This window comes from Onychostoma macrolepis, chromosome 15 (assembly GCF_012432095.1).
Source record: "Onychostoma macrolepis isolate SWU-2019 chromosome 15, ASM1243209v1, whole genome shotgun sequence".
Classification (NCBI taxonomy): domain Eukaryota; kingdom Metazoa; phylum Chordata; class Actinopteri; order Cypriniformes; family Cyprinidae; genus Onychostoma; species Onychostoma macrolepis.
The window spans coordinates 24,038,664-24,062,131 of NC_081169.1; the positions used below are offsets into that span (position 1 = coordinate 24,038,664).

At 34.4% G+C, this 23,468-nt stretch overlaps 1 protein-coding gene across 1 annotated transcript in view; it reads right to left on the bottom strand.

Moving 5' to 3' along the window:
* Positions 1 to 1,051: 1,051 nt before the first annotated feature.
* nphs1 (NPHS1 adhesion molecule, nephrin) overlaps positions 1,052 to 23,468 on the bottom strand; it is a 112,996-nt gene continuing 90,579 nt past the window's right edge. The window contains exons 23-35 of the mRNA XM_058744640.1: positions 18,153 to 18,274; positions 17,474 to 17,636; positions 15,730 to 15,886; positions 14,293 to 14,444; positions 12,410 to 12,521; positions 11,227 to 11,408; positions 8,207 to 8,263; positions 6,116 to 6,232; positions 5,407 to 5,452; positions 3,073 to 3,196; positions 2,791 to 2,872; positions 1,617 to 1,762; positions 1,052 to 1,347 (exon numbers count right to left, since the gene is read on the bottom strand). Coding sequence (XP_058600623.1) covers positions 1,246 to 1,347; positions 1,617 to 1,762; positions 2,791 to 2,872; positions 3,073 to 3,196; positions 5,407 to 5,452; positions 6,116 to 6,232; positions 8,207 to 8,263; positions 11,227 to 11,408; positions 12,410 to 12,521; positions 14,293 to 14,444; positions 15,730 to 15,886; positions 17,474 to 17,636; positions 18,153 to 18,274 — 1,562 coding nt within the window. The 3' untranslated portion in view covers positions 1,052 to 1,245. The remainder of the gene's footprint in view (positions 1,348 to 1,616; positions 1,763 to 2,790; positions 2,873 to 3,072; positions 3,197 to 5,406; positions 5,453 to 6,115; positions 6,233 to 8,206; positions 8,264 to 11,226; positions 11,409 to 12,409; positions 12,522 to 14,292; positions 14,445 to 15,729; positions 15,887 to 17,473; positions 17,637 to 18,152; positions 18,275 to 23,468) is intronic.

Consider the following 23,468-nt stretch of genomic DNA (forward strand, 5'->3'; position numbering starts at 1 on the left):
ACTATCTCTTTAAGGCAACCTTTTTCTTTCCCAAGCCAGCAATCTTGTCTCAGGCCAATAAAAAATTTAGCCTTTGCCTAGATTCCTTGTTTAACTCCTTGTGATGACATATACATGACACATGACAAATGCGTATCATTGAAGGCTGCTGTTGTTGTTGTTATTGTTGTCGGCTTCCGCAGACTCAAGGATTCGAGACTTTTATCCCTGTTCTCACATTCAAAGACTTCCTCTTGGGACAAAGCTCCACGCTTTCCAAGAATCCCAGGAGGAATGCATGCCATCAGGAAAAACCATTAAGCTCAGGATAAATAATAGCATGTTTGGTAGTACCTCATCACTTAAAAACCTGCATTACATAACACTTGTGTTCTTATCAGATTATTATTATTTTTATTTCGGAAGGTAGCTGAGAATACTTGATAAATTCTAAACTAGGCCTCGGAAAGGTTCACACTTTACATAATAATATCCTCAGTAAAAGTCCTCAGTAATACAAATTAATGACCTAATATGCAATTACTAGAGTAGCTTGTAATTGCACATTGTTATTGCTATTGTAATTGATATTAACGTACAAAAATGGACTCATTTTTAAAGGTCATGTGTGCCGAGACAAACACTACAGGGCTCAGTTTTTTTTTTTTTTTTATAAATTAATTACATTTAAGAATTTAGCAGAGACCATTTTAATTTAGTTTTAAATTAAAATTACCTTGGAAAAAAGTACAAAAGAAATCCATTTCAAATAAATGTTGTTCTTTTGAACTTTCAAGCCATCAAAAAAATCCTAAATAAAACCCTGCAGACAGGAGGAATGGCTGCTGAAAATTCAGCTTTGCATCAAAGGAATAAATTACATTTTATAATATATTAAAATAGAACAGTTATTTTAAATGGTAATAATATTTCACAATATTACTATTTTTACTGTATTTTTGATCAAATAAATGCAACCTTCCTTGGAGAGCATAAGAAACCGATTCGCTAAAAAGGGAACATATTGTATGGCTGCAGCTGATCTAAAAAAAAGCTTCTGATTTAGACCAAATTAAAAACAAATTAAATATTTATTCAGCAATTTAAACATTTATGGTGAATTTAAAATGCAAAAACAGAACAGCCAACATATTTTAGACAAATAATAGAAAAAGTAAAAGGGAAAATGTTTTATAAACTCATAAACCCAAACTGGTCTCAGGGTAGAGCTGGTCTAGACCAGAGCACACACCAGCCTCACTATTATTAAACCAGCTCCCCTCTGAGCTCAAATGGCAAGTCTGTGTCTCTTCTGCGTCTGTACACCTTAGAATCATAAACTCCTGTTGTTATGTCCACATCAGCTTTCTGTGGAGAAAAGTGGAAAAAAACGACAACTATAAACAAAAGAGAAACAGCAAACTGACAGAATCTGCTATATAAAAACTATTGCACCACTATCCTGCAATACCATAATTCTGCAATCATAATGGAGCTTGTGTATATCATATCCTTTGAATTAAAAGGAATTAAATTTACATATAAAATGCATGCTTTAAATTAGCAGTCACACTATTTTAACATTAAAAGTGCATCTTTTTAGATAGATCCAACTGCTTGTTGGTTCACACACTTACCTCATGATAGGTGGATACTGGTGCTCGTGGATGAAATTGGTGGGCAGCAGGGGGCAGCAGTGAGTAGCCCTGCAGGTCCTCGTACGTCCCCCAGCCTCTCACCTCCTCATAGTCATGAGCGAGAGGGTTTGTGTCGTGTCTGCCATCTGGAGGGAAGGAAACTCAGCACATGAATACTTCAACCGTGTACCTTCAAACTGCAAAAACCTTTTAATTGTTAACTAATCCGTAAACAACTGTCACTGGAGGGGTTTGCTCAAATATTGAAAACACGCTTTGCATAAAAACAAAAGAGCTTTTAAAAGCAGAAAACTTGAAGTGATCTAAAATGCCTCCCCTTAAGAAAATATTTCTTTGTTATGTCTGCTAAGGCGAGGATCACTTTAACTCTCACTCATACTCAGGTTTGTTCATATCCCTAACTCTAACCACAACATAATTTGTGTAGATGATCGATTTGTTGACAAACTTCCAATGAAAGACGGACCTGAACCACACAGTCTCTTAGGACCCACAATCACTCAGTGTTGGGGAAAGTTACTTTTAAAAGTAATGCATTACAATATCGCGTTACTCCATGAAAAAGTAACTAATTGCATTACTTAGTTACTTTTATGAAATTGCATTACTTAGTTACGTTTATGAAAAGTAATGCAAGTTACTTTTGCTTTACTTTCTGTCACTGGAGCTGGGCTTGCTAATTTAATTTTTTTTTAATAACAAAAAAAACCTAAAAGTTATTTTTTGGGAACTGTAAAGGCCCTTTCACAGCAAAAGTGAAATTAATAAGCCTCCATCTGAAGGAAGTGCCTCTTCGTCTGCACCTCATTCCCAATTTCTCTAAACACAGGGACAGAAGAGATGTCGGTGAATAAATGGGAAATTGTATTTGAACTAGTAACTCAGATATTTCGTTTTAAATTTAAAAGTAATGCGTTACTTTACTAGTTACTTGAGAAAAGTAATCTGATTATGTAACTCACATTACTCGAGTTACTTGAGCCCAATGCTGCTCATAACACCCTAGCAACTGTTTAGTGATGGGCTGCAAACACTAACTTTTTTGCTAAATTGCCAGAAAATTATTTGGGAGAGGCAAGATCTAAACCTAAAAATGTAAAGTTAAGCTTTAAAATCCCTCTTAAGTGTGTAAGAACATAAGATTTAGTCTCACCATGATCCTCAGGGCCTTCAGGGTGAGTGAACAGGGCAGGACTGTAGACCTCTGTTGGGTAGTAATAATGAGTACTCTCCTGCTATTGAGGAAAAAAGACATCTTCAGTAGCAATAAACATTGTTTGTGAATTGAGGTGTGATGTTTTCCAATACAAGACAGGAAATGTTGCTTTCAAGTATTTTTATCTGAATGTTTTGCTAGAACAGCCTTTTCCAGCTTCCCTGTGTAAAAAAAAAGAAAAGAGGAAAGGCTGAACTGTGTGAATGTCCAGTGATATACCCGTCCATAGCTCTCATAGACGCTGCTGCCAGGCTCGGAGCTGCTGTCGATGAGGAGCGTTCGCTGTGCCGAGGCGTTGATAAGCTCTCTGCTTGCATAGCGGGTTGAGCCGCTCGCCGTGGACCTGCAGAAACATCACATTCACAACACATCACACCTGCAAGTTAGAAAACATGACGAGAAAGCAGAACTTCTGCAAGCAGGGAGGAATTTCTGTGGAGCAGTCAATAAATTCAGATGTCCAGAAAATTGAAAATGTACTAGAATAAGCCTTAAAGTTTACATTATAGCATCTGAATTTCTGAATAACTTTCCTAATGCATTTTCTATATATAAAGAATCATCCAATAACCCATAGGGGAAAAAATTCACTATATAAATCTCTCTCTATATATACACACACACACATTTACAGTATATAATAATCGAAATAATTTACTATTTCTCTTTAAATTAATATCATTAATAAATATATATTAGATTATATTAGATAATATATATTGTGATGCATTATTGTATTTCATACTAACATATTTAAAAATAAATTAGGGTTGTCAATCGATTAAAATATTTAATCGCGATTAATCACATGATTGTCATGAGTTAACTCGTGATTAATCACAACTTAATCGCACATTTTTATTTGTTCTAAATGTACCTTAAATGAATACTTTTCAAGTTTTTAATACTCTAATCAACATGGGCATGGACAAATATGATGCTTTATGCCAATGTATGTTTATTATTATTGAAACCATAGTCAACATAGAGCATGAAGTCTAGACATGTTTCAAAGGTCATAGATGTTTTTCAAAGAACTTGTTCATGTCTATTAGACACATGAAAAAATAAATACTAGGTTCCCATTACTTCTCTTTCTTTGCACTGAGCAATATATTTACACTAACCTGTTAACATTTTTGCACGACAGGGCAGCTCTTCTTCTGAATATGCAATATTATTTATTTTACATACATTTGTTTCCCTCTCTGTGCCCACATACTGTATTTTGATGCAGCTAAATTCTCTATAAAACTGTTTTCTGTGATATATTTTACTGTTTCTGTTGTCAGACAATGGAATGAATATGAAATAGTGACTGAAACGCGATCCATTGAGACTACATAAAAGCACTCCATTCCAAGATGTTAATCTGCACAAAAATCCTGATAATCGAGCCGTCGTCTGATGAAATCAAATACACATAAGATAAATACAATAGCTGTGCTGTGATTTAGGCTATACTTGCATGTAAATGTAGAGAAGCAACATAATATCTGTGTTTAACTGAAAGCGCTGCTCCTCTCCGCCGCTCACTGAACAGAGCAGACGCACACAGAGAGATAAAGGTGTGTGCGCGCGCTGGGAAGGCAAGACCTCGGGAATAAGGGAATAAAAGTCGCTAAAGGGGTCTGCAATGTCGCTAAGTTGGCAACACTGTGCATTTCCATTTCTCCAACTTAGGCCACGGGTCAAACAGAAAATGCATGCCGCGTTAATCGCGCGTTAATAAAATTAGTGCCGTTAAAGTGAATTTGCATTAACGTGTTAACTTTGACAGCCCTAAAATAAATACATTTATTTAATAATATAAATAAATACATTAATAACTTAATATTATATACTATTATAAATAAAAAATAGCGAGTGATTCAATGAGAGATTTTATGCCTCAACACAAATCAATATTTTAACGTTTGGACACATAAATAAATGAGCAATGCACACATTTAAGAAATTAATGAATCAAAATATTTATTTTTATTTTATTTATTTATTTTCCCTAATTTAATATTCTGGGTCATTTTACATAAATAAAACACATTTCCAATGTCATTTTATGTTGAATTTACACATCAGGTTTCTCTTTGTAATATCCTAAAACTCCAAGACTTTTGTCTATTCTGCTTTTCTTTTTTTTGGTTGCTGACTCTGTCACCTGTAGGCTGGTGAAATGAACACTCTGTACTTCTCTGGAGTCTATTTATGGAGATGCAAGCTAAGCAGCGTTTCTATATGCCGTCTTGAGGGCTTCTATAGGTACTGGAAGCTGAAAGGTTTCATCCAGACAGGGAGCAGTTGTTCAGAATGCCTTCCAGCCATCACAGCATGCTGGTCTTGCTTGTTAGTGTGGCTCACATCACCTTTACTACTGCTCATATTAAGGCACAGGAGTTTGTTCAAATCTCTAACCAAGTATTAAACTTTACAGCACCTAGCAAACCAAGAATCACTGCACTCACATTTTCATCAGCGATCTTATTTTTTTCAGGGTTTACACACCTCAGCGTCAGAAGCGAGTGGGCTTTGATTCAGAGCGCTAACATGACTCACCTCTGCTCCTCGCTTTTGGTCTCCTGTGAAATGCTCCTGGTGTCCTCTGAGTGCAAAAAACCAAAGGAGAGTGGCGTGTTACAGGGCAAAGGTCACAGGAAGGAGAGCATGATGGAAATGAAAGGAATCCAGAACGTCAGACAGACAGAACACGAGATTGTTTGTGTACGAAACATTCATCATACGCCATTTCAATTATTGGTTCCTCCCTACAAATTGTGTTGTGACAGTAGCTTTAATAAACTGATAAAAAGGGCCGTTCAAATTGAAAGCGAGAGGAGAGGACGACAGGCTCATGAATAGAGAGGAAAAGAAAAAAAACGGGAGCGAGAGATGAGAGGGGAGAGACAAGACACCTGACAGTTTGAAGGAAGGGGCGAGGCGAAAAAAAAGACAGATGGGGTGAGTGAGAGAGAGAATGACAGAGGACGAAAGGGAAAGGGGCGAGATAAGGGGAGAGACGAAGGGAGGAAGTGACAGCTGCCGGGGAAAGGAGAGATGGCGGGATGATGCAGATGGCTGAGGAGGCAGCGAGCGAGATAAGAGGAAAAGAGAGAGATGGATTTAAAAGTGAGAAGTCATATTAGGATTCAGACAGTTCATCCCTTTTGCGCTGCGTGCTGTCGTTGCGAGTAGACCAGTCTAGGACACGCTGTCTAACAGCGCAAAGTAGAAACGGTGGCACGCTGAGGATTGCGCTGTCATTTACCTTTCAGGCTCCGCCCTCTTTTCCATTTGGCCAACAGAAAGCAGCTCAGAGGGTTTAGGAACAACAGAAGACCGCCCACAGCCAGGATCACCACCACATAGACAGGAAGACCGCGACCTGTTGAGGAACAAGTGTTGTGAATAAAAACTACATAATGTGTCTGAAAAGATCACGATATTCAGTCAGTGAACCCCAGAAGTATTTGGACACTAAGTGACTTGAAATTGTAAAAAGAAGTTGAAATTGTAAAACAATGCATAAACTGTTAAATATTAAGATGAGTATATGGATGGACACTTGTTGTTTACAACTATCTGTGTTTTTCCTCATATAACCTCTAGAGGATATTAACTACTGTTTTTTTGTTTTTTTCTGGCTTAAGAAAAATATAAACCTTTAGAGGAATGACAGAGTGCATATATTTTATATAATAAAATTAAATAATTAAATTAAACCAATAAAATAAATCATTACTTAAAATAACAATATAAATACGATTACAGGAACAAATTATTATTATTATTATTAATAAAATTAGTATTATTATTTTATTATATATTTATACTTATAGAATAAGTAATATCCATAACATTAACTTAATATAATAATAATAATAATAATAATAATAATAACTTAAGTACAAATTTCCATAATGCTTTTCTTCATTTATTTTGTCTAGCGTTGAATAATGCAATTAAAGCCACAATTTATTTTTAATAACAATAATAATTACTATTAAACATTTGTATTATTATTGAATAAATTATTTTATTATTATTATTGTTAAAATATATATTTTTATAAAATTTATTATTACTATTATTAATGTTAAAACCTTTCCACAATACTTCTCATTTGTCTAACAATGAATAGTGTAAATAAAGCCAATTACATTTATTTTCAAATTCATTTGAATAATTATTGAACATTTTTTATTATTATTGAATACCTTCATTTATTTATGTTTTTAGTTTATTTTTTATGGTAAACATTTTTTTTTCACAATACTTCTCATTGGTCTATAGTGTAACTAAAGCCATTAATAATTAATACATAATAACACTAATAATAATTCTACTACTACTGCTACTACTACTACTACTAATAATAATACACTGGAACCAATTGTCATTGCAATAACTGTTTTTAAGCAATACCAACTCAATAGTGCTTTAGTGGAAAAGTCTTATAAAGAAACTTAATATCTCCATTCAAAATCAGCCTGACACCAGTTGCTTAAAGGTATTTTCAAAAACAGCTCCAAAACCTGTAAGTTTGAGTTAGTTAGAGAAAAGGTCATTTGTTTGCTTCTTGGGTAGATATTTTGTCATCCAATGCAATGACACTCCGACATTTTAAAGCATGACTTAAGCGTTCAAATACTTTTTGGGCACCAGATATATTAATGACAGCTGTGCTGAAACTCACACATATATATGTTCATGATGCTGAAATATGTCTTGGGTTGAATTTGCACAACTATGCATCACTGTCTTGTTGGATTTGCTATACCATATGTCACAGTTTTGTAGAAGAGAGCGTGTGATTGGTACAGATTTGACACGCTCGAGTCATGCCTCGCCGCGTGAAAATACCTCCAACACCGCAAGAACTAGTTTATTCACACAAACGAAAGACATTGATGAATCTCTCGCAGAAAAAACTGCCTCACACAGTGTATCATTCCCAAATCAAACTGATGACATAGGAACTATCCGAGGAAATTGAAAACCCTAATGAATCTTTTCTACACAAACCCAATCAAAATGCAAAGCAGTATCTGACGGACCTCGAATTTGCCGCAAGCTAATGTCAGTTTATTTTGTATCCCAATTCAAGGGTCAATAACTGCCACGGTGTCCCATTAAACAGCACCAAAGTGTTCAGGATTATAGCCTGAGCAAAACTGCACCAAACCGCAGCGGGGAAAACATCGAGCCCCAAGGCTTTATGAAAGCACACGAAACAGGCCGGTAAAGGCCACGGAAACTGAAGTACGAGCTGAGAAATTGATCTGAATTCTGGGGTGTCAGGCCTTTTCTACATTTGATAAATAGCAGCTGCAGTAAGCTGGAGGAAGAAATGCAGCACCTGCAAGAGCTGAGTCCTGGTCTGCTGGGGAGACCCCGTCATCTGCTTTCTCCGCATCTGAGAGAAAGAGAGAGAGAAGCTAAATCACTTAATGCAGAGGTTACAGAGTGCAGTCGCATTGTTCTGCTCTGACCGCGAGTCTATGATCACAAATTCAAAAACTGAAATTGATTTATGCATTTAAAAACACTTTGCATCAACCAAACTACTAGTACTACGTACGTATAGCTGAGTCCATTAGAGTGGACTTGAAATATAGAGTAGAAAGGAAAATAATGAATTCCACTGAAAGGTACCAATGTGTAAAATCAAACATTACAGACTTAGTCTAGCCTGAAAAGCCCCATTGTAATGTGTAAAGACTTTAGTCAGAGTAAATGGCATATTTAATTTGACACAAACGAAAACGAGGCACTTGAATGGACTGTACTTTCACGTCCCTGTTTTCATTTGCATTAAATTACATATTGCTTCTACTCGACTGGAGTGAGTTGAAATAAGGTGATTGCGGAAAGCAGTGCATGTGCCTGCAAAACCGCCTCGTGCTTTTTCATAGTCTAGTTATTGTCAAATGCAAGCAAAACCATATGCTGTGTGTTCAAACGGAATTGAGGATTTATGGTTTTATTGGGGTTTTAGTGAGGACTGTACAAACTGAACTGTACTACCAGTTGTTATTCATCCTTAAAGGGAAAGTTCAGACAAAAATGCTTTGAAATGTCCATGCAATTACAGTGAGGCTTTCAAAAAGGACACAAAACTTTAATATATATTCAAGTTTAAAGATGTACTTTATTATAATATACACTAATATACACTATAATATACCCAAAAAGTCATATATATATATATATATATATATACATATACATATATATAAATATATTAGTAGTGTCAAGCGATTAATTGCAATTAATCGCATCCAAAATAAAAGTTTTTGTTTACATAATATATGTGTGTGTACTGTGTATATTTTAAGTATATATAAATACACACACATACAGTATATATTTTGAAAATATTTACATGTATTGACATGTTTATATTTATATTTATATTCATATAATTTATATTATATATAAATATATTTAATATATAAACAGGGAACGTATACATGCATGTGTGTGTATTTATATATACATAATAAATATACACAGTACACACATATATTATGTAAACACAAACTTATTTTGGATGCGATTAATCGCGATTAATCGTTTGAACTCACTAATATATATATATATATATATATATATATACATATATATATGAGCTGTCAGTTTAATGTGTTAACTTAATTAGTTATGAAGAAATAACGCAATTAAAATATTTTAATGCCGTTAACGCACTGGCCCCACCCCCAGACCTGTACGTCATCTTACATTTCATACAGTTGACTGTTGACAAATATGATTCAGGGCAACAACTCCATAAATGCAGTTATGCCCTAAAATTAATGGGGCAAAAATGCTCCTGTATGAGTTTCTGTCTCATATTTATAAGCGATATCACACAAGCAGCGTGAGCAATATCACACGAGTGCTGTTTTTGTCTCGAATATAACAAGTGCAAATGTGATTTTATACAACAGTTCAGTAAATAAAACATTTATATTGTTTCATACTTTAAACACAATATTGTCTGTTTTTGCTCAATTTTACCAACAAAAATATTTCCTATAAAGCCATAGCAGAACCGTTAACATTACTTTACTATAAAAAGTTTGGGGTCAGTAAGATTTTTTTATTTCATTTTTGAAAGAAAACATATTTTTATTACATAAGAATACATTAATTTAATCAAAAGTGACAGTAAAGACATAATTTTACAAAAACATCTCTATTTAAAATAAATGCTGTTCTTTTAAACTTTCTATTTATCAAAGTATCCTGACAAAAAATGCAGCACAAAAATATTAAGCAGCACAAAAGTTTTCAACATTTATAATAATAAGAAATGTTTCCAATTCAGTATATTAGAATGATTTCTGAAGGATCATGGGACGCTGAAGACTGGAATAATGATGCTGAAAATTCCGCCTTGCCATTACAGCAATAAATTGCATTTTTAAATATATTCAAAATAATACTTTTAGATTGTAATATTTCAATTTTTGCTGTACTTTTAATCAAATAAATTAAAAGACTTCTTTCAAAAACATAAAAAATAAAAATAATATCTCACTGACCCCAAAGTCTGAATGATAGCATAAATTACAAAAATATGACAATAATAAAATACATTCCACCATGTTTGATTGCCGAAATGCAAATAAGATATTTTAAGTTATCCAAAAATTTAAAGATCAACATTCATGTTGATTTTTTGGACCTTGACAGCCATTGGTCACTGTATGGTTTTGTTGTATCAAAAGAACGTTCTTAAAATATCTCTTTTTGCTCCATGGAAGAGAGAAAAATGTCTTCCTTATGATACGATAGTGAGCAAAATATGACAGAATTTGTCTTTAAATAGCTGATAAATGTTAAATAAGTAAGGTTTGTCAGTTCTACTATCAGTGAACTCTGTGGCAGAGCTATGTTGTGTTTTCCGTACTTCCGTCAGCTGCCTGTGCTCATGACTAATTTGTTTTGCAAATCAAAATGCTATGACATTACAACTGCAGAATTCATTATGTTTGCTGAGGGAATGTAGCTTATCATCATTTATCATACATCACACGGTTTTGTTTTCTGTCTCTCTCCCTCTATCGCTCGATTTTTCTCCCTCTCACTCGCAAACCCGGCAAAATACCGACTGAAATATGCATTCAGAAAACACACTGGTGCACTGATTGGTGTAGACGTTCAGCCATTCGGCTTATTTGCATGAGGCTCAGCCGTGATCTTTGCCTTACAAATGAGATGTGATTGGTGGGATTGATGAATGGCTCATCAAATCAGTGGAAAGTAAAGCCGGTGTCTAAATCTACAAGAAAAACCATCGTGGTCGGAAACCAAATGATGAATAATTTAGTTTGTGTGTCGTAAGCTTTATTAGACAGGCTGAGCTGAATATACCAGCAGTGGTGACCATCAGTATTTTGTTGTTGTCTGCATAGCTGCTCTCTCCCATTGTATTGATAGCGTTGACCGAAAAGTTGTAGGTAGTGGAAGGGTTGAGGCCTGTGACTGTATAAACAGTGGCTGTCGGAGGAAACACGTCCACATACATGAAACTCGCTGATCCCGCCCACTGGTACCTGTCAATCAAACAGATGCTAATGTTTATATACATTATATATTTATTTTTATACATTTCTAAATTAAGCTTATGTTTTCCTTTAATTCTTTATTCATTTTGTGTTCTTAAATAACACTTGACTTTCATAAAGCTGGGTCTAAATGTCTGAGACAATAGAAATGCATCTACTTTTACTACTATTTTTGTATTACCAAATTTATCACATAAAAATCTGAACGAAAAGTTGAATTAAAAATGTGAAGATATTTCAAAATTGATATACTTAAAACTACTTTAATTTCAATGCACGTCCTTTTATTTATTATTATTTATTACACACAATGGGGTCCAAACACTAATGAAATAGCTTTTATTTTTGTACTTAAATACAGAATATGCCATAATTACATATTTTATTACCAAGTAATTTGCCTCAAAAGTTTAATTTAATATTAACAGGAATTTCATAATTTATTATATTTGGTTTGTCAGGCTTTTGCTTTAATGACAGCAGAACTGGAACTGCATTAAGTTTGTGTAAAACATAATGATCACGAGAATAATCAAAAAACTGATCTTAAAAATGTATAAGAAATATAGAGGATTCTGCATTCGAGGTGTTCACCTTTAGTGCACAAATGTAAATATTTCTTATTAATTTTACATAACTTTTTCGTTGTTTTTACTGTCCAAATTCTAAAACTATTTTTGTTTTCAGATTTAAATTTTTATTTTATTTTATCTTATTTTTTTCAATTTCACTCTTTTATCATGGTCTCAAACTTCTGGACCAGACAGTACTGAATTACTATGAACTGTGATATAAAAAATAGACCTGCCTTTCCTATCAGGGAATCATATGGGAATTACAGTGGCATGGACCTAGATAAAAACGTTTATACATCAGCCAACTGAAATGTGTGCAGTGTTGTGACACACTAGAGACCGAGAGATAAAACATATCCACAACACACTCCACGTGTTCTAGACACCTCACAGCGGCATTTATGACAACTTCACCTGACACGGAAGTTTTGTGTCAAACCACCGTCAAATCCGGGCATCCATTCCAGAGTTACAGAGTTATGGTCGGCACGGAGCAGCTTCAGGTCTGATGGGGGATCGGGGTGGTCTGAGACACACACAGAGAGAAACAGAGAGAGCACAAGCTCATTAAAAATACAACTACTGCCTAAATCTTATTGCATTGCTCAGAGAATGTTTATTTAAGAGGGGCAGAGAGACAGAGAGAGACAACAAGAAAGAAATTAACAGGCTACTGTACAGCCAGAAAGAAATATGTGCGTCAATAATACACTTCACTGTGAAACTGGTTAATTATCTTGTTGGCTCTACTGGGAGAGGGTGAAGGGGTCAATCAAAAATCGCAAAGCAGGGAGCAAAAATCTGCACCCTTCCATTCCCCGGTCGACTGATGATAAGAAGCACATAAAATTTATTATCGCTGTGTCAGATTAATTATGAATATTCACGGCAGTAAAAACAGGGAAGGAGGTGTGGACAAAAAGAGGCGGATATTGGATTGTATTTCATGGTTTTTATGATAAACATTAAACGTGTCTGCCCGAGTCGATTCCACGGACCTCAGAGAAAGAGAGAGAGCAACAGCACAGAAGAGAGCTGGCAACAGAGGAAAACATTCAAGTTTATTGCAGGAAAGAGAGAATTAAATATTATTCCGGGTTCAATACAAGTGTATCTATTACAAAAGCAAATCATTTCAACTCAACTCTAAATTTATAAAAATAAAATAAAAAATAAAAAACTCAGCATTAACAATGGAGGTTTATGGAGCAAGTCATTGTACTAGAAAACAGGTATATATATATATATATATATATATATATATATATATATATATATATATGTGTATATATATATATATATATATATATATATATATATATATATATTTTATTTATTTTATTTTTTGTAGTTTTGTAGTTTTTGTTTACATAACATATATGAGTGTACTGTTTATATTTATTGTATATACAATTATATATATATATATATATATATATATATATATATACTGCTCAAAAGTTTGGGATCAGTAAGATTTTTAATGTTTTTAAGTCTCTTCTGCTCATCAAGGCTGTATACGATCAAAAATACAGAAAAAAACGGTAATATTGTGAAATCTTATTGCAAATTCTAAGATTGGTTTCCTATTTTAATATACATTAAAATAGAGTTTATTTCTGTAACGCAGCACTGAATTTTCAGCATCATTACTCCAGTCTTCAGTGTCAAATGAACTGCTTCAGTTAATGTATATTAATATATATATATATATATATATATATATATATATATATATTAGCAATTATAGTTCAGAATCAGAAAAGGAATAGGAACTATTTACAATTAAAACTTTTTTCATAATAAATTTGGTGCAAATATCCAATGTAAGTGCATTAGCACAATTTTTGTGTGCAACATAAAAAGTAACATCATTAGTATTACAAAGAGGCAGAGGGAACTGCACTGTGAGCGAGAGGTACACAGATCATTCAACCCTATTGTTCTGTAAATTAAGGGACAGTCTGAAAAAGAGCGGACGTTGATTACCACAACTGAATAATTAATATCACAATTGCTGCTCAGGTCGAGAAAAACAAAATCTCATTGCCGAGCAGAAATCTCTTTCATGGCTCTGCTCATCATCTTTGTGTGCGTTTATGAGTTGGTGATAAGAAATCCGACACCCAGACACCAGTGTCTGTTTGTTTTCATTTATTACGTTTTTATTTATTCATACATTTATGCTAATTCACGATCACCTTTCAATTGGGGTCAAGAAAAGGTGACCTGACCAGTCAGGTGAAGCTGACCGTTCAAGCTTAGCATTGAAAGGCTCACTTCCTGTTTGTACGTACTGGTGCTGAGGAGCTGGATGTCTAAAGAGTCCTCTCCCATGCTGTTGTGGGCGGTGCAGGTGAAGATGGCGTAGTCCAGAGCTGCGCTCACGTTTATGACGGTCAGAATGCTGGTGTGAACGGTCCCTGTCACCTCAGTCTTCTCCTCATACCTGTAAGATGTAAGAGGTCACATAAACAATAATATGTGACTTTCAGGATTAAAACACAACCAAAACAGCTTTGGATTTCTTAAAAGAATTGAAAATCCTGCAAGGCAGCAAAAGCTACAAATCCTGTATAGAGAGGTATAAAGAAAAGGCCAATCAGATTATAATATTAAAATCTCTTCATATTAATCTCAATGCTTAATATTTTTGTGGAAACGGTTATATAAGTTTGGGGTTGGAAAAAGAAATGAATAATTCATGCATGAATAATGCAAGAATGCATTAATTGAGCAAAAGTAAAAGTGAAGACACTGACATTGTTACAAATGTTTCTCTGCTGTTAAGCATCAAAGACGTTTTCAATGTTGATAATAATAAGAAAAGTTACTTGAGCATCAAATCAGCATCTTAGAATGATTTCTGAAGGATAATGTGACACTGGAGACTGGAGTAATGGCTGATGAAGATTTAGCTTTGCATCACAAGAATAAATTACATTAAAATAAATATATTAACTTGGAAAACGCTTATTTTAAATTGTAACAATACTTCACAACATTGCTGTTTTCACTGTATTTTTGATCAAATAAATGCAGCCTTGGTGAGCATAAGAGACTTCTTTAAAAATCCAAACCTTTTTAACTGAATTGAACTGAATAAATGTTAATATTAAATGTCTTAAATTTTTAAATATATGTATTTATTTAGATACCGATCAATATAAATATACATAAAGTGATGAATGGATAGCATCTGAAAGCCTGATATTAACCATAAAACAAAAGTATGACAAGAATCTTTGTCAAGCGGTTAAAACTAAATTAATTTGAAAAAGAAGTGGAGAGGAATAAACTGAATATTTAAAGAGTATCAATAATATAATACAGTCTTGCAAGCATTACAAGCTCTAAACACATGAAACAAACACATGCACACATACTTACATTTTAAACACAGTCATTACACATTCCACACACACACACACACACACACACACACACACGCAAGTACGTGATCATGGCTAAACATGCAGAACAACTCCCTTCTTGAAAAACACACACAATGTTTACAGAGCAATCTAAATGGGAACCGCTCGTTGATTCATACTTAAACAAGTTATAATCATCATATATACCCAGATTATAACTCTATAGTTATCTTTTTTAAAAGTGTATAAAGACAATGTTTTTATATAGGACGCTTCCAAATGGACATAGTTTCAACAAGCTAAAGACAGCAAAGCATGATAACCCATGCTGGATGAAGCTACTAATGCTGAGCCGATCACCTGGGGTTGCCGAGATCTAAAGGAAATCCATTTTTTGCCCAGGTGAAGTGGACACGAGGAACACCTTGTGCCTGACAAACCACATTTGCATCATTGCTGCCGTCCCCTCGGCTGGCCACCTTCCTCCACTGCGGCCCCTTCTGAAGCTCTGGAGCAACTGCAGGAACATGAAACAAGGGTTTTGAAGACCAGTACTCATTAATAATTAAGCAAACCCTTGCTCAGACCAGATTCCTTATCATTAGCGAAGTTGTTATTGAATATAGTGTATCACTGCAGAAACATTTAGGGTCAGTAAATGTTTTTTGTTTGCATTTTTTAAAGTCTGAGTAAAAATACAGTAAAAACTGTAACACTGTAGAATACTATTTCAATTTAAAATAACCGTTTTCTATATTAATATATTTTAAAATTGTATTATTCCCGTGATGCAAAACTGAATTTTTATCAATCTTTACTAAAAGGGTTACTCCACCCGAAAATATTAATTTTGTCATTAATCACTTACCCCCATGTCGTTCCAAACCCGTGAAAGCTTTGTTCGTCTTCGGAACACAATTTAAGATATTTTAGATGAAAACCGGGAGGCTTGTGACTGTCCCATTGACTGCCAAGTAAATAACACTGTCAAGAGCCAGAGAAGTATGAAAGACATCGTCATTGTCAGAATAGTCCATCTGCCATCAGTGGTTCAACCGTAACGTTATGAAGCTACGAGAATACTTTTTGTACGCTAAGAAAACTAAAATAATGACTTTATTCAACAATTCGTCTCCTGCACGTCACCGTAACGCCATTTTGGAGAACATCCGCTGGACGCAAACAGCATATGCTGTTCTGTGTCAGCCGCACCACAAGGATACGCTGTTTTCATTCAAATCAAAGAGTAAACACAGAAAACATATCTGTGTGGTGCGACTGACACAGAACAGCATATGCTGTTTGCGTCCAGCAGATACTCTCCAAAATGGCGCTACGGTGACTCTGAGGAGATGAATTGTTGAATAAAGTCATTGTTTTTGTTTTCTTTGCATACAAAAAGGATTCTCGTCGTTTCATAACATTCAGATTGAACCACTGATGGCAGATGGACTATTCTGACGATGTCGTTCATATTTCTCTGGGTCTTGACAGTGTTATTTACTTGGCAGTCAATGGGACAGTCACAAGCCTCCCGGTTTTCATCCAACATATCTTTATTTTTTGCAATGTTTTTGTAATATATTATATTTGAAGTTAATACTGAATACAATTGCAGTCTGCAATGGCTTCAAAAGAGTAATACAGCATAAAAGTAATATGCAGTGCTAATCAGTTTTTGTTTTAATCTTCACAAAAACATCCTTACAATTTATTCAGTATTTATATTCATTATTTTTGAATCAGTTTCACTCATAATGACATCTAATTTTAGTCAATGAAATTTAGTTTAATAATTTAGTTGATGAGAAAGTAAAATAAAAATAAAATTTAAAAAAGCAGTTCCTACATTAATTTAAACATAATTTGACACAAATTAAAATGAAAAACCCTTTGTTAACCACCATTTTTATCAGTAATACTTTTTGTTGACGATAATATAACAGGTAATATGGACCACTTCTATTTTACTTTTATGGTTCTTTTTGAAGCTTGATACTTCCAGGACACACTTTCATCGTCCTAAAAAGAAAAGTCCAGACTTTCTGGTTAATATCTCTTTTTTAACACAGTTATGCTGTATATCATGACTAGGAGAACTCACAGCGTACAATAAGCTGTCCTTCCACGCTGCCAGGAGGCGCTACGCCGTTGTCTGCTGTACACTGGTAAACACCTGCCCGGTCACGGGTCACCTCATATATAGTTAACAAACCAGTGCCTTCATCTTCACTCTGCTCTCCCAGATCATCCACTTCCCCTTCACCCTATATGCAAAACACACACACACACACACGTAGAAAAACCACAAACTCACTAACAAAAAAGTTAGTAAAAGCCAAAAGAAGGTAATGATGACTTCACACCACAGACACTGACTAAGAACGCGGGCCACTATAGACACTGAAATGGTCGGAAACGGCCCCAATTGCGGCTAACGCTGAGAAATGTGGCCTTTGGAAAGGTGGCTTTAATGAAAGCTATTTTTCTCCATTTAGGCCAGAAGTATTAAGCATAAAGGTGAGACATTGCCATAGTTAGAAGGGTAAAATATAGCACCTCTGTTACAGAGTAGCTGTGACACATGGTGAGAAAAGAGAAGTCAGAGAGAAAGAGGGAGTTAGAGACAAAGAGGAGCGATGCGAGAGATAAATAGAGGTGATAAAAAGAGAGAGAGCGACTGAGCTGAGCTAACAAAGGACCATATAGTGGGAAAAGGATGAGAATAAGAAAAAGAGAAACGGGGCTGAAAGCAAAACAGGAATGACAAGGACATCGCTCACCATCCACTTCCAGGAAAACATACTGTTGGTGATGGGGTTGGCATCAGCGACACACAGTAAGTCAGCCGTGTCTCCCAAGTTCACATACACAGGATCAGACTTCATACGAACAGTAGGGGCATCTGGAAGCCAAGTCAAAAAGACAGGGAAAAATTATATATATATATATATATATATATATACACATACACACTATATTGCCAAAAATATTGGGTCACCCCCTTCTAATGAACAGGTTTGACTACTTTAGTAATTTCCATGAGTACAAATCTTAATGTTTAAGCATATGATATTCTAGGAAATTGTGTGCTTCTAATTTTAAAGCAACAGTTTGGACAGGACCCTTTTCTATTCTAACATGACAATGCCTCTGTGTATAAGGCAAGGTTCAAAAAGAAATGATTGATTTAGTCAGTGTGGAAGAACTTGACAGGTCTGCAGAAAGCCAAGTCCTAATCCCAGCTGAACACCTCTGCTGTGATTTTAAATGCAAATCTTGAGCCAAAAACTCTTTACCAAACACCAATGACTTGTACATACACTATATGGACAAACGTATTGGGACACCCCCTTCTTTAGAACAGAAAAAGGCACTTCCAAAACTGTGGCAACAAAGATGGAAACATAATTCATGTATTTAAAAATTGTATTTCCATCTCTGTTGCAACAGTTTTGGAAGTGTCTAAAATGACTGTACCCATATGTACAAGTCATTGGTGTTTGGTAAAGAGTTTTTGGCACACAAGAGCACACAATTCCCCAGAATATCATTATATGCTTAAACATTAAGATTTGTACTCATGGAAATTACTAAAGTAGTCAAACCTGTTCATTAGAAGGGGGTGAACCAATACTTTTGGCAATATAATGTATATGTACACACACACGCACTGAAATTTTTGTACTTTTAAATTTAAGTTATTTTTTTAAATTGATGTTTTTCATTTATATTTTATTTTAGCTTTATTTAAATTAAAAGATTACTGTTTTAGTTAATGATGACTTAGTAATATATTAATAAATATGATATGAATAATAATATATAAATAAATAACACAAATATAAATATTATATAAATCTATAAATAAATATAGTATTAATATGTACATAAATATTAAAATAAAACAAAAGAAAATTAAAAACAACTACCTCTGCATTTGCTATAAATATAATAAACATTATATTTATAAAATATTAAACAAAATTTAACTGCATTATAACAATAAAACACACACACAGACACAGGCACACACACACACACACACACACGAGATTAAATTATCACTGCTTTGATCATCCTTACATGCAGGCAAACAAGTTATACTCAAATTCCTAAAAACGTCAAATTTTTTTTAACAATCATAAAAAACTAAATCAAACATCTTTTGACTATTAATAAATATATTTATAAAATATCAAAATAAAAATATATATTTGTATAAATCGTTCGTGTCATTAGCGTAACAACATAACATCAGACTCTACACTGTAAAAAGTATTTTTATGATTTATCAAAACTTTTCTTTTTGTCAAACAACCCTAGATAATTTGTGTTGGTCAGATAACATAATACTTTGAGTTGCTGTTGATTAAACAAGTCCCTTTTTCAAATTTTTTTGTTTTGTTTTGTTTCAATGACGTCAACATTTTTAGATTATTTAAAGTTAAACCAACAATAATTATTTATTTTTATTTTTACAGAGATTCCAGTCAACTGTGAACTCGTGTTTCATATAAGGTGTGCTACATGTGAGAATTTACGGATTCCCGTGAAAAAGAAAAAATCATGTTGGTTAGGTATCTTGCTCACTAGGTATTCAGCCTATAGCAGCGTGTGCTAATCATAGCAAATTTAAGTGACGTTCCCTTTTGTCAGGGCCCTAACAGTTCAATTTTCACCTCAGTTAATTTCAACGACAGCGCATACGATTTCGAAGGAAAGTTAACTTGCGGCATTTGATTTTCTAAATTCGTATGTGTTGATGCCAGACTTGCCTTTGTTTAAGTCTCGATACAGTGTGCCTCGGCACTTCCTGTTTGAATTATTCACAGGGCGTGAAAAAAAAAGCCTTTACACTCAAGGTCTATTGTAATGTCTTCCTTATTATGTGTAGAGCAAAAACAGTGTTATTTCAAACCCTCCTGTATCCCTCCAAGGCTGGTTGCAAACAGTCTTGGAGTCGCTGTCTCTACAGCACAGGCCGCACATGTCTGAACAGAGGTAATGCTTACTGAGGCAAATTAACAACGCTCTCGAAAGGCTACAGAATTAACGCCCCCTCAAAAAGAATCTGTCACACTCTGTCAGGATAACTGTATTATTAAAAGGGATCAGAGAACACTAATGAAGAAGTGCATCTGCGGAAGCAAAGCAGATACAAAAAAAAAAAAAAACCATTAAGAAGATGATTTCATTCAACTATGTATAACTACTTTTATAGCTGAGCAATTACAGATGACATTTCTACATGCTTGCACTGACCAGCTAAGGCCTACACAAATCATTCGTGCTGATACAATAACAGAATTGCTATTAATTTGACAATGTTAATTATATTTAGGCTGGTTAGCAATAAAGTTTCTTTCTTCCAGAGCTCTAATAAACCTCTATTTCAAATACAGAAGCAGAAATATGTGCATTCTTGATAAGGCAACTTACATTCAATAGCTAAGTGGGTAACACTTTATTTTAAGGTGTCAAAATACAGCGTAATTACCTAATTAAGTACTTAGTAGTAGCCGTTGTACTTGCATGAAACAAAATGTACTTACCATGTAACTAAGTTATGGAACAGCCTGTAATTACAGTTTGTAATTATGTAGATGTAATAGGCAGCTACTGTTACACATATGTAACAGACCGAGTCTGTTACACAGCTACTTGTACACTTAAGTACAATCTTGATACACTTTATTTTAAGTAGCTTATGCCTGTGTAATATTCTGTAATTTTAATGTAATTAGAAAGGTATTACATCACATGTATTTAAGCTGTGTACTGGTGGGTTAAATCAAACTAAGGTGCAGCTGGATAAGGTGTACAGTAGAGATACACATGAAGTACACTTAAGTATAATCTTGATACACTTTATTTTAAGTAGCTTATGTCAGTGTACTTACATTTATAATTACGTTATATAAAGTCTGCAACACATATGTAACAATCTTTTGGTTAAATAAGTAGCTGTGTAACAGTAGCTGCCTATTACATCTACATAATTACAAACTGTAATTACAGGCTGTTCCATAACTTAGTTACATGGTAAGTACATTTTGTTTCATGTATGTACAATGGCTACTACTAAGTACTTAACTAGGTAATTACTCTGTATTATAGACACCTTAAAATAAAGTGTTACCGCTAAGTGTATACTTAGCAAGAATATTTCACAGATATAAACACATTCAGTTTGTACAGAAATAGCAATAAATGTAGTTTAAATCAACTTTTAACATCAAGTTGAGATGGCAGAGGAAACGTATGGTTAATTATTTCATGGTGTGCAATAAAACCTGTATATTAGGACACATTTTACACAATATCTGTAAGTCTGTGACTCTCATTTGGTCTTCACTACTAAAACCAATGCTGTGTTTTCTATAACTTTCTGCATAACTCAATTTACATGACGTAATTTAACCAAATGGCCCCAGCGCCATCTTTCTATTTGTTGCTTGTTTTCATGTGTAAATAAACCCAGATGGAGCTGTACCACCAACAGTTCTTTGTCTTTAGTGGTTTCTATTAATTAAAGGGGTCATATAATGGTACATGCACTTTTACAAGTTGATTGTACTGAAATGTGTGTTAGCAGTGCCTGTACACAACCATCATAAAATGATAAAAATCCATCCAGTGTTTTTTTTTTAATCTCCTTATTTCTCAAATCAAGCCGTTCGACCGTGTGACGTCACACGGTCGGACGCCCCTCCCACGATGGTTGATTGACAGCAGTGTTCCAACACAGACCCGCCCTTGCTCGTGAGCGAGCTGTCAATCATAGTCCGCGCGTCATTGTTGATATACGCTGGAGCTGTCTATGAGCAGAATGGCGTCTAAGCGATTGTGGTGTTCTGTTCTCGGGTGCAATAATGAACACAGCAGTCATTTTGATGTTCCTAAGTCCGAACCGCTGAAGACACAGTGGCTGAGTTTTGCTTTTGAAGGGAATATTCCCCACGAGCAACGTCAATGTTTTCATGTTTGCGCGAATCATTTTTCACCAGACTGCTTTATAAATGAAGGTCAGTATAAAGCTGGTTTTGCTAAGAAGCTGCTCCTGAAAAAAGAATCGGAACCAACTATTCGTGTTCCTGCTGAACCTCCAGAAGAAGTGAGTGTAACGTTTAATTAACCTTTATATTAATCTTTATATTAATCTTTGCAAATCGCTAGCACGCTTCACGATGTATGTGGCTAATGTTTACATTCAGGGTACATGCATGTTTTCTATTTACGACTTTCTCAATATAATTAATAATCCCACGTTTATAATGAACAAAAGCGTTACGGTTGCACAGTATCCTCAGAGACTCCGCTGCCATTCTTCAAAATATACCCTCAACTGTTGTCAAGGCAACACTCCACGTGTGTTAGGTCAAAACGCCCCACAGAACAGAGGGGCGGGCGAGCAAAGCTCACTAGCATTTAAAACACACGCACTAAAACCGTGTGCTGAACAGAGAGCTGTTTTTGAGCAGGTAAAATGAGTGTTTTCTTACAATACTAATGAGAATTTTTAATTAAAGTATATTACAAACTTTCAATTTAGACCCTAAAGAATCATATTAGCTTGTACAAAAATGGCATTATATGACCCCTTTAAATGCCTAATTCTTTATTTTATGCACTCCCACACTTCATTTACTCATCACAACTCGCATTTACCTGAAGAAAAAAAAACATTAAAACAAAACATTCGGTCACACTTTATATTAGGTTGCCTTAACTACTATGTACTTACATCAAAAATATGTACAATGTACTTATTGTGTTCATATTGTATTGCAAAACACTTTTGCTGCTATTAAGGTGGGATATCGGTATGGTTAGGGACAGGTTAAGTGGTATAGGTAGGTTTAAGGGTGGGTTAAGGTGTAAGGTATGGGTCAACAGTGTAATTATAAATGTAATTACAGAAATTAATTACAGATGTACTTACATAAAGATATAATTAACAATGTAAGTACAATGTAAGAACATGTATGTACACAATAAGTGCATTGTACCAACTGATTAATTGATGATACTCATGTTTAAAAATACTTTGGCAAAAGTAGAAGTACTGGCTACACTTTTTTACTCAAGTTAAAGTA